General features: G+C 39.3%; 2 protein-coding genes and 1 pseudogene across 18 annotated transcripts in view; 1 reads left to right on the plus strand and 2 right to left on the minus strand.

Moving 5' to 3' along the window:
• The window catches only part of PPIP5K2 (diphosphoinositol pentakisphosphate kinase 2), a 66,749-nt gene extending 55,567 nt beyond the window's left edge, over positions 1-11,182 (minus strand). For 10 of the 17 annotated variants that reach the window (XM_037142665.2, XM_037142662.2, XM_037142667.2 and 7 more), the window contains exons 1-2: positions 10,958-11,182; positions 4,542-4,925 (exon numbers count right to left, since the gene is read on the minus strand). In XM_037142665.2, coding sequence (XP_036998560.2) covers positions 4,542-4,655 — 114 coding nt within the window. In that variant the 5' untranslated portion in view covers positions 4,656-4,925; positions 10,958-11,182. The remainder of the gene's footprint in view (positions 1-4,541; positions 4,926-10,957) is intronic. The other 7 variants (XM_037142675.2, XM_037142671.2, XM_037142674.2 and 4 more) reach the window with 1 other exon arrangement.
• On the minus strand, positions 5,973-7,000 carry LOC119047255 (S-adenosylmethionine decarboxylase proenzyme-like; annotated as a pseudogene).
• A 72-nt stretch (positions 11,183-11,254) lies between the features above and the next one.
• The window catches only part of GIN1 (gypsy retrotransposon integrase 1), a 32,509-nt gene continuing 31,686 nt past the window's right edge, over positions 11,255-12,077 (plus strand). Inside the window, exon 1 of the mRNA XM_037142676.2 lies at positions 11,255-11,382. The gene's annotated coding sequence lies outside the window, so the exon portion shown is untranslated. The remainder of the gene's footprint in view (positions 11,383-12,077) is intronic.

Consider the following 12,077-nt stretch of genomic DNA (forward strand, 5'->3'; position numbering starts at 1 on the left):
GCTGATTTATCAAAAGAAACTTTGCAGGCAAGGGGCTGGAAAGGAGTATTCAAAGTCATGAAAAGCCTGGACCTACAACCTAGATTGCTCTACCCAGCAAAGCTATTATTTAGAATGGAAGGGCAGATAAAGTGCTTCATAGACAAGGTGAAGCTAAAGAAGTTCATCATCACCAAGCTCTTATATGAAATGTTAAAGGGATTTATTTAGGAAAAAGATCAAAACCAAGAACATTAAAATGACAACAAATTCACACCTATCAACAACTGAATCTAAGAAACAAAAACAAACTAAGCAAACAAGAACAGGAATAGAATCATAGATATGGAGCTTATGTGGAAGGTCATCAGCTGGGAAGGAAAGGGGGGAGATTGAGGGAAAAGATATTTAGAAGCATAATCGGGTAGGTGCAAATAGACAAGAATTGGCAAGGGAGAAGCCAAAGAACTTACGTACGTAACCCATGGACATGGAAGTAAGGTGGGGAATTGCTACAAGGAAGGGGGAAAGCTAGCAGAGGGGGAGCAGAGGGTGAAAAATGGGGACAACCGTAACAGGATAATCAATAAATTATACTTTATTTTTAAATATATTTTATTGATTATGCTATTACAGTTGTCCCATTCCCCCCCTTTATTGCCCTCCACCCTGTAACCCCCCTCCCACCAGCATTCCTTACTTCAAGTCCATGGATTTTACAACAGTTCTTTGGCTTCCCCATTTCCCATACTATTCTTAACCTCCCCATCTATTTTGTACCTACCATTTATGCTTCTTATTCCCAGTACCTTTTTGCCCATTCTCTCCCCTCCCCCTACCTGCTGATAACCCTCTATATCTCTATTTCTGTGAATCTGTTCTAGTTGTTTGCTTAGATTGTCTTTTTCTTTTTGGGGGGGTTTGGTTGTTGATAGTTGTGAGTTTGTTGTCATTTTACTGTTCATAGTTTTCACCATCTTTTTCTTAGGTAAGGCCCTGCAATGTTGCATATAATAAGGGCTTTGTGATGAAGCACTCCTTTAACTTGGCCTTATCTAGGAAGCACTTTATCTGCCCTCCCATTCTAAATAGCTTTGCTGGGCAATCTTGGATGTAGGTCCTTGCCTTTCCTGACTTTGAATACTTCTTTCCAGCCCCTTATTGCCTATAAGGTTTCTTTTGAGAAATCAGCCAATTGTTTTATGGGAACTCCTTTGTAGGTAACTGTCTCCTTTTCTCTTGCTGCTTTTAAGATCCTCTCCTCTTTAATCTTGACTAATGTAATTATGATGTGCCTTGGTGTGTGCTTCCTTGGGTCCAACTGTGTGGGGACTCTCTGAGCTTCCTGGATGTCTACTTCCTTTGCCAGCTTTAGGGAAGTTCCCCATTATTTTTTTCAAAAACTTTTCCATTTCTTGCTCTTCCTCTTCTCCTTCTGGCACCCTTGATTTGGATATTGGAACATTTAAAGTTATCCCAGAGGTTCCTAAGCCTCACCTCTTTTTTTTTTGAACTCTTATTTCTTCACTGTGTTCTAACTGAATGTTTATTTTTTCCTTCAGCTCCAAATCATTGATTTGAGTCCTCATTTCCTTCCCATCACTGTTGGTTCCCTGTGCATTTTCACTTACTTCACTTTCCATAACCTTCACTCTTTCCTCTATTTTGCCACCATACTCAACCATTTCTGTGAGCATCCTTATTACCAGCGTTTTGAACTCTGCATCTGATAGGCTACCTCTTCATCTCTTACTTCTATTTGTGGAGCTTAGATCTGTTCTTTCATTAGGACTTTTTTTTTTTTTGTCTCAGTGCACTTGTTACATAGTAAGGGGAAAAGCCTTAGGTATTTGCCATGGAGGAGCAACACATGTGTCTCTGCTGTGGCACTTTTTGTGGGGTAGGGATCCCAGAGGGAACAGTGCCGCTTGCTCTGCTCTCTGCTGGCTTTCAGTTACTTCCTCTGCTACCCACAAGCAACTTCTGGTGCTGATACCTGGGTGGGTGGATTTGTTAACATTCTAGGATCCTGTGGGTCTCTCCAATGAACTCTCCTGTGAGGCTTAAAGTTTCTCCAGCCACCACAACCCCCACACCTTTTTATCACCAGAGGTTTTGAGGCTTTATTTTCCTGTGCTAGAACCCTGGGTCACGTGGTCTGTCTCACTCCCCAGTTGTTCCTCCCCATTTATCCACATGCAAATGTGGGACCATCTGGTCCTCCAGCCACTGCCTTGCTGTGCATCCTCTCTGCCAGGGCTGCTTGTCTCTGCCCCTCCTACCAGTCTGGATGAATGTTTCTTCTTTAACTCCTTAGTTGTCAGACTTCTATACAGTTCAATTTTCTGTTTTTAAATTTGTCGTTGTCCTTCTGGTTGTCCAAGGAGGCAAAGTGTAGCTACCTATGCCTCCATCTTGTCTGGCAGTTTCAAGATGATTCTTTATCTAAAATATACTTTAAAGTAAAGAAAAATAGAACAGATGAAATGTTAAATCTGAAAAAAAAAATAAGAGCCCTGGCTGGTGTGGCTCAGTGGATTGAGTGTTGGCCTGTGAACCAAAGGGTCACTGGTTTGATTCCTGATCAGGGCACATTCCTGGGTTGTGGCTCAGGTCCCCTCTGGGGGGGTGCACGAGAGACAACCACATATGTATGTTTCTCTCCTTCTTGTTCTCCTTCCCTTCTCCTCTCTCTAAAAATAAATAAATAAAATCTTTAAAAGAAAAGAAAAAAACTACAGAATTTTCCTACTTAGGTAAAGCCTTATAAGAATGAGAATTATTTTTAAAACAGATCTAAGTTATTTTGTTAGATATAATGTCTAAATAAAATTCTTTGAAATATTAAAAACAGAAGAATGATCTGGAACCAATTGTTTTATCAATCTGTAGGTCAAACGAGCCCTTTCAAGCTCCTCCAAAGTGATTAACTACACATCCTGAATGTAAACTCAATTTAACTGGTACCAATATAGTAAGAACTATATTATGCACTGAAGAGTTAAGATCTACAGAAACTACCTGCCCTCAAAACAGTTTGAGGGACAGAGTAATCATACGGTATACTATCATCAATGAAATATATATGTCAAGGTACAGAAATAGTACCAAGGAACAAGTGTTCAAGTCCCAAAGGAAAAAGAGCAAGGAGAGGGAGAAGAGTGCGTAACAGCACATCTGATCATGGTTTTGAAGAATGAAAAACACTTCATTAGGTACCCCAAAACAAGAGCATTTCATAGAGATAAAGGAGTGCTTAAAACAGCAAAGAGGCATGATAAAACATGGACTAAGCAGGAAATAATATTTTGATGTTGCTAAAACATAAAAGGTAAAAGGTATGAGAAAGGGTATGGTTCTAGATGTAGGTGAGAGAAAGTCCTTACATGTAAAACTGGACTTGATCTATCAAGTCGTGTTCAAAATGTGTTCAAAACGCTATAAAGAAAAAGGGTAAGTGTAGTAGAATCTGTGTCAACAGTACTTTCCAGTCTAAGTCAGCCAGAAAAGCTCTGTCATTATGTTTTACCTACTGGTCTTCTAGATAAGACTTGAGATAAAGAAAAGGTTTGGCTGGCAAGAGAACCTTAAAAGTCATTATTTTTTTGTGGAGTGAAGTGGGTGATGGGGTAGGTTTTATACTAGTGACAGTGTGACTTGCACCTCAGATATCTATAATTGCACTGTAGAAGTCGTTGCTAAATGACTACAAAAAATTAGTCATCTAACAGGTATCTTTGGTTTGTCTTCACTACTTTTTACAAAGTATAATAGGGTTTTGTTTTAAAACAAAATTACCTTTCCAATTAAAAATATAAGAAACACAAATAGTACAAATTAGTTGGGTAAAGCAATCTCTACTTGTAAAGGGAAAACAAAGACAACTAAGAATAATATTAAACTAATATAATTATAACTAAATTAACATGATAAAGGTGTCATTCCTAAAGATCCAACATGGATATACAATCTAATAAATCAGATCAGGAAGAGAACAGAACTCATACACACACACACACACACACACAATCAGTAGGTATGTGAAACAGCCTCTACTTTCTGCCACACAATTTATATATTTCTAATAAATATGGATTATCTTCTGGTCTACCGCCACCTGTGTTGACAACATGACAAACTTAATAAAGCTGGTAAAGTAGTCCTACTTTGGTACCTTTGAAATTATTTCCTTCTACTTTAGCTTGATATAATTGCTATGTACTTCTACATATACCAGAAATCCTTTTGAATTATGGCCACATTTTCTAGCCAGTCCTGTGTTTTACAAGGCATATCAATAAAAGACACTATAATGGGCATCATTAAACAATCTAAATGTCTGACCCCTAATTGTATTTCTTGATATACCATAAATCAGTGTCACTTATGGAACAAAGTATGTTTTTCCAGTTTAAAATATTTCAAGCAAATTTCTATATGAAAAAATGTCTTCACAATCTCAGACGATAATATTAATTCACCTTAACACTGATCAGTAAAACACCTATCCTGTATTGGTCTTCTCTCACCCAAAACAAAAACAATAAAAAACACCAACTTACAGATTCATCCTCCTCCTCCTCATCTTCATCCGCATGGTGGAAGAAATGGCGATAATTACCAGGGTTGATTTCTGTATCTTCAGGCCCAACAAAGAATCTGGGAGCTTCACTCATTTTTATTTCATTTGATGTAGGTTATAATTTAGATGTATTATGCTAAAATTTCTTTTAAATACCAGAATCAGAAGAATGCATTCTCTGTCTACCAGCTGACACAGGTCTGCTGCAGCATGTTTCTGCTTACACAGTCACTTCAATTGTGAGGACAGTTAGTTGGCACATGTTCTTTTGTGCTCAGATATCATTGCTTCATTGTTGATACAGTGTAAAAAACAAAGATAGTGAGGCTATTGCTTCAGTCAGATGATTCAGCAATCCTTTTACCTAAAATGCAATGAAGAATTAATTTAAATGACACTTATAAAATCTGTATCAATAACCTGATACATAACTTCAAAATAAAGAGATATTTCTTCCATAAAATTAAGAAATTAAGACTGATCTTCGAAAATATACATCTTTGAACTTGACAAACTGATACAAAATAACACAAAAATTACACACTAAAGTTCTCAAGGCCAAAATTATCTAACATTAGGGGAAATTATTTAAATTATAACAAAATTATATCAAAAGCTAACTCCCTCTGCACATAGTTCAGAAATATCTGCATGGAAAACAATAGATCACATGTAATGGGGTTTAAAAACCATTGACCACTATATATCAGTCTGAAATTACATGAAAACATTTTTGAACAGTGTACTGATTTATTGGGGCGGGACTAGAAGAGAACATACCATACTGAGGAACAAAATCAATTAAAGGAATACATGTGCAGAAAACAATAATGTTAAAATAGTAACCCCCAAAATGGGTAACTGCAATCACTTTCTTAAAAGGACTTGACTTGTGGAAGAAAAACTTTAATTGCTGTTGCAAAAAACATCTGTGTGAAGTTCAAATTGGTTCAATAACATTAGTTGAGAATGCATTCTAGAGACTGGAGATAACTGAATGAAATATCCTGGCAGCAATTTAATAGAACAGGTAGATAAGACTGAGGCCAACCCTTATGGAGGAAGAAAGACTTGTCTGTGGACAATTTTGGAAGATACATGGAAAAATATTAAACTGTGTATAACCAAACTGAATTGTTGTCACAAATATCATAAAGTTTTATATAGTGAAAGTTTTTTTTCTGTAGGCACTTCAATTTCACTGCAAGAGTCCCACAGGACACCAAAACATAGAAGAGAACATTCATGCAAGATATCTAACTCCTGGATATAATAATGCATATAATTCAAAATGATTACAGTCATTACATCTAGGGCTTTCCACAACTACAAGGTGGCAGTTATGGAAAACATGGCTCCAGGTACCAGTATCTAAAAAGCAGCCACCACCTTCTTCTATGCGTGTTCTCTTTTTGTGTTTTTTCTTCATTTTTCTTGATCAACTCTACTGTTGTTGCTGCTTCTTAGCAAAACTGGTAAAAACAAAGTTGTAATCATTGAACATAGAACCCTGGCAATTGAGGCATTTAAAACCTTTAATCTCCTGGGAAAAGGAAAGCACTCTGCCTCATTTACAACTGATTTACAAAAAAGGTGGTCACAAATTTTGCTAGCTTGGAGATTTCCACAACTTTCCTGATCAGGTCATCATAGGAGGTCTGACTGAAGTTTGTTTGAAAGCTAACATAAGAAAATTCTGGTTCTGGAGTGGTGTGAATAGTCCTTTAAGCTCTATCCAGTCTCATGCCATTCACCAAATGCCCACAAGGACTGAACACTGTGGCATCAATGACAAAACCTGGTGTCAGGTCATGAATTCCATACTCACAAGCGAAATCCTTTGCAGCAACACCATCTTTCATGGAAAACTGATTCCTAACTGCTGGGTCAAGTTCACTCATCAGAATCTCCAGGGTTTGACCTGGCTGACTGATTACGCTATTCTCTGGGAAATCCAAAGTATACAAGTACCAACAATCAGAATTTACATGCCCCATACAATATGCTGCTCCACTGGGGAAAATTACATTAATAAAACTGTTTCTTCCTGGAAATTCCGCTGTGGGTACACTTGGTGATAAGGCTTCATGAAATTCTTATAAGAATAAAAGAAACTTTAAATTAAGTCAAAGACACTGTAATCCCCAGCAAGTTTAAACAGAGGAAACCAGCGCTTTCAATAAGAGGGAAGTACCACATGTCTTCAAAATGAAACGTCTCTTGCAGACAAACATGTTACTCTTACTGACTACATAGTTTCCTGCTTGTCAGTTTTTCTCACACTTGAGATTGAACATTGCACATCCTTCAAAAGGATGTTCTACTCAGATTTGCAAAAGTGTGAAGATCCCTGGATCTTTGATTTGTGTCAGGTTGCTGCCTGGAGAACCACACCTCCAGTAGCTTTTCCGTCCCTTCAAAAAAGTATGCAGCTTCCATCACCATGAGACTAGCAAACAACAACCAACCACGGAAAAATCAAGTACATTACATAAATCTCTTCTCCTGCCGCTGCTACAGATTATTGTAGCTGTTATTACTAAAGTTCAGGTTGCCTTTTTTTGTGGCTATTTTATATAAACATTTTTTGGGAAAAAGGATTAATAAAATTTTCCCACCTTTTGTGTGTGTGTGTGTGTGTGTGTGTGTGTGTATGAGAGAAAGAGAGAAAGAGAGAGAGAGAGAGTGAGAGAGAGAGAGAGTGTTGTGTGAGCAAAAGTTGATCCTAAGTCTGTTGGAAATAGAGGCAGACACATTTCCATCTCCCGTGGCCTGCCTTCCCCCAGCTGAGAGACCAGAGCCAGCGCTCATTAATGTTGCTGGCCATACTGTGGAAGCCAAAGCAGTTTTTAAAAGGCTTCAATTTGTAAAAGTTCAGTGTGTAAAGAGGTTTTTTTTAGAGAATATAACTATTCTTCATCCTGGACTCACATATAAATCAACAAAACAAGATTACAGTGAAGCCAGTATTTGATTATAATAGCAAGCCTTAAACTTTTAGAAGTCAAAACTGGCAAATCTGATAAAAATCTATGAATTCTACCCTGGCTGGTATAGCTCAGTGGATTGAGCACAGGCCTGTGAAGCAAAGGGTTGCTGGTTTGATTCCCAGTCAGGGCACATGCCTGGGTTGCAGGCCAGGTCCCCCGTAGGGGACACATGAGAGGCAACCACACATTGATGTTTCTCTTCCACTCTTTCTCCTTCCCTTCCCCTCTCTCTAAAAATAAATAAATAAAATGTTTTGGAAAAAAATCTGTGAATTCTCTCCTCAGGAAGAAAACTGTGCATGTGCACTGCATCCTATAGGCAACTGTACATGACTGACTGACATGCAAACTCCCCCACATACAGAAGCCTATGACCGTCAGGTTTAAGATCTGTCATACAGCAGGGATAACAACTCAAAGCTGTTTACATGTACTTGTTCCTTGGTCATATTAAAAATAATCGCCTCTCAAGATGAAACTACAGATCAAATGTTTCATTTGATCACTGGTAATATAACAAATTACTAGATGAAATATTCTTAAGAGTTGAATAATATGCTAGATAGAATTGCACAGCATGACTCCAGAAGTCCTATTCCCAAAGAACTAATTCCAGTCAAATGGGATTATAAATTCGAGATGGTCTTGAAGACAAATGACAAGGCAGACACCACAGCACTTGGCATACGGTAAGCACCAAGTAAATGTTAGCTGTTTATGAATCTTCTTATGATTCTACCAATCCTTAAAATGACACCTTGGATCATCCATCACTCCCTTGTAGTATTCAAAATCCTCCCTTACCTGAACTTAAAATATTTCTAAGCCATCACCTTAACCCTTTCTGTAAGTTCCCCGGGAGCCTAACTTGGGAGCCTAACTCTGAACTAGTAAATCTCAGTTGCCAAAATCAGAGAAAATAGGAGCTCTAGCTCTCGGTGCTCCGCTTGAACACAGATGCATAACCAGATTTCCTGAAATCCTGAAAGCATTTATCAGTGGAAACACTGCTACAAATGGTGGCACGTTTCAGAGCACTATTACTACAGTTACCTAGTAGGTTATTAAATAGGCTCCAGCAGGCTAGCATCATTTATAAGACTCCTTATACAAGTAACATGCCAAGTTCTGTGCAATCTTCACACTGATTTTTTTACTTCTTCACACATTCATTCAATACCTTTTTGCTGAGCCTGCCTTTCCTCCTGCCTAGAATTCTCTACTCTCCTTAAAAGTTCCTATTTCTCCTTCAATAACCAAATGGAGAGTCCTCAATAAATGCCTTTCTGACAATGATGAAGGCTCTGCTAGCCTCAAATACGTGTCATCTTCTTTTCCCATCCTCCACGCTCCACAACGTTTTGGATCTATCTTTATGATTATCTGTTTTCATTGGAGTTATGGTTTTTATTCACTAACTTTATATTAATGAAAAATTTCATATTCTGAGAAAAGGTAAAAAAAAATTCACCATAAACATATACCCACCACTAGACTCAACAATTGCTAACATTGTGCTGTATTTATTTTCTATTTATATACATATATATATTTGCTGTACCATTTCAAAGTAAGTTGTATATATCAATACACTTCATCTCGAAATATTTTAGTATGCATCTCCTAAAAATAAGGGCATCTTCCTACTTAACCACAACATCATTTCCACTTAAGAAAATTAATTGTTCCATGATACTATTTATATGTAGTTGCATAGGAGTTTTTGGAGAACAAGGACTTCCTCTATACTACCAGTACTTAATTGGTGCCCAGAACTTATTTGAGTGATCAATAAATGTTCTGACAATTGTTCAGTTTAATACCCTCCCACCAACTACCATCTAAGTCGTAGGAGTTTAACACTTTAAGAGTAAGCTTTGAATGCACAACGCTGAACTTCTTGCATTATCAGTTTAATCCAGCTATTTTCATTTCATGGCTCACAAACTAACTACTAGAATTCTATGTCATACCAAAAATATATTTCTTGCCAATCTGACAAAAATAGGTGTAATTTTGACTCTTTCACACCAGATAACTATTGTTGTGTTTGGTTGTCATTTCTTTTTTTGACAATCTAAGGGGAAAGCGGTCAGTGCTCCTCACTAAACAGTCAGGCACTGCATGTTTTAAAAATTCTTGGGGCACACCAGTTGAAAATTAATCATTTAATTACTTTCTTTAAACAAGCCTATGCTACAATAATATAGTATATTGGTTTCTGAACTACTTAATTCCACATCACAATACTAAAGCTCTGTAAAGACAGAGACTATGTCTGTCTTTTGTTAGACACATGAGTAGGCATACCTCCCCACCCCCAAATTTTAATGAATACTTTCAGCCACTGCAAATGTAAGTAGAGAAATTGGACGTGATGAAGTATAATAGCAAGCCAATAGTAGTATAACAGTTAATGCAGATTACAGAATCTGAAAAAGCTGGTTCCTAGTACAGGTTCACATGGTTAATAGGAACAGCAGTTTACTAAGGCGAGTTAGGTGACCTCTCTGAGCCTCAGTTCCTACCTCTAGAAAATAACCATCTAGTATAACTCATGGAATTGAGAGAGGAGTACAAGAAAATATGTAAAGCACTTGGCACATAGAAGAACTCAGTTAATGTCAGCTATCCTTATTATCTGCCTAAAACAAAAACTTTATTTTTCACTGGAGAATGTTCAACAGTAAAACAAAAGCCTATCCCAGTGTAGAACAATGATGGTAGGTGCTAACGTCGGCCATGCTTCTTACTCCCATTTAAGCCTTTCAGCACGCTAAACAAGGCAAGGTGTTACCAGCAGGACTCCAAAGATCGCAAACTCCCAGGAAGTCGTTGAAAACCTAATAAATGAGATCCAGTGGTCACCACCATCGCCCTTTCTCAAAGCGCGAAAGGATGCACCACTCTCCAACTGAATAGGTGCGGCAGTGACCTACTCGGTCTTCACTCCGGAAACCTGCCACGAATGGGGGGTTTTCTTCTTTTGAAGTGTGGGTGGAGGCGCGAGGGGCAAAGGGATAAAGACTACGAAATGAAAATAAAAAGTCATGTCTACCCACAGCAGTCCCCAAACTCGAGGCTGCCTACTTTGGTGGAGCGAGACTGTAGCCCAGAGTATCAGCTAGAAGCTCATCTGTTCCCTGCTGAGCAGACACCTCTGATATCTTAACCAAGAAATGGAAAAGGGAAGCAACTGAGGAAGAGAAATTAAGAAGCCAGACGACCCGCGGGGCTGTAGTTACTCTTCCACGCTGCCTTTCGTCAGGCACCTGCCCCTTAGAGGATCGCGTGTCTAAGGCTCCGCAGAGCTCAGCAGGAGACAAAGCAACTGCCCAGCAGCGGCTGCAAACCTTGGGTGACCAGGTTCCGCATCTCGGCTTTTCCTCGGTCTTGGGGCCCTCACCTTCGCTGCGGTAGTCACGCGATCGGCTGGAGATGGCCGATCCATACAGGTCTCGGCTTCCCCTATTTAATCCCGAGGGCAGGGGTGAGGTGTTGGTCAACACACTCCAGCTATAAGCGTGATCGTGGGTCTCCTTTCTTCAGTTAAGAGTAGATGTGCCACATAGAGGTAGCGCATGGCACTACTACACTAGCGAATTTCCGCCACGCCTCCTCCTCGCCCGCTTCGGGTCTCACTCAAATTCCTCACCGGGCAGAACAATTTCCGGCAAGAGCCAAAGGTTCCGACCTAAACTTCCCGGACCCGAGCTCCGTCCTCCGGGTAAGCACCCCTTCTTAACGACACGGGTAGCTTCGCTTCCGGCAGCACCAGATAAGTCGCGAGAGGGAGCTTAAATCCTGTCGTTTCCGTATAGGACCACTTCGGTGAGTGGTCGTTCTAGTGTGTTTTGTCATGCTTAATAAATTTAAAGTGAGGTGTGACCTGACAGTAATTTCAAACCCATTCGCTTCGGCTAGCCTGGGAAAGGTTTAAAGTGACTACGTGGATAATGCGCAGGCGCCCTTGAGGCGGGAGGGCCTTGCTGGGGCGTAGCGGTCGCCCCCGCCTGCCTTGCAGAAATCGGGCGGTTTCCGTTTTCGGGCCTGGGGAGGTGCCTAGTGGTTGTTATTCGAGTTTTGCCTAATGGTCGTTTTTCTGTTTGCGCTAAATTCAGCCGGATCTTGCCTTTAAGTTTTAGTTAATGAGCAGCTTAGACGCTCTGGAAATGATTCTTCACAATTCAAGTAGCCTCCAAGACTCCGCGCAAATTCAAAAGTTGAGTGCGGCACTTAATTGACGTTAAAGCATTCTTCTCCTTTCTTAAGCATAGTTGTCTTTTAATCTGAAATATTACCCTTTTGTCGCAAATTAAAATCTGCGGGGAGAAAGCTAGCCCAAGAGAGAATCTTGTCCCGTTGTTTTAAAAAGAAAAGTACCCATTTTATCTCTGGGTTCTTAAATGGACGTTTCCGAGCTAAAATAGAAAAAATTATTCAATGGAAATTTATCACACGTGGATTCATTTTTATGCATTTGGAGATGAAGACATTTTATTAAACGAATTTGTACGCCGAAGTGA

The sequence above is a fragment of the Artibeus jamaicensis genome, unplaced genomic scaffold (assembly GCF_021234435.1).
Source record: "Artibeus jamaicensis isolate MK-2021 breed Jamaican fruit bat unplaced genomic scaffold, CSHL_Jam_final contig_3243, whole genome shotgun sequence".
NCBI lineage: Eukaryota > Metazoa > Chordata > Mammalia > Chiroptera > Phyllostomidae > Artibeus > Artibeus jamaicensis.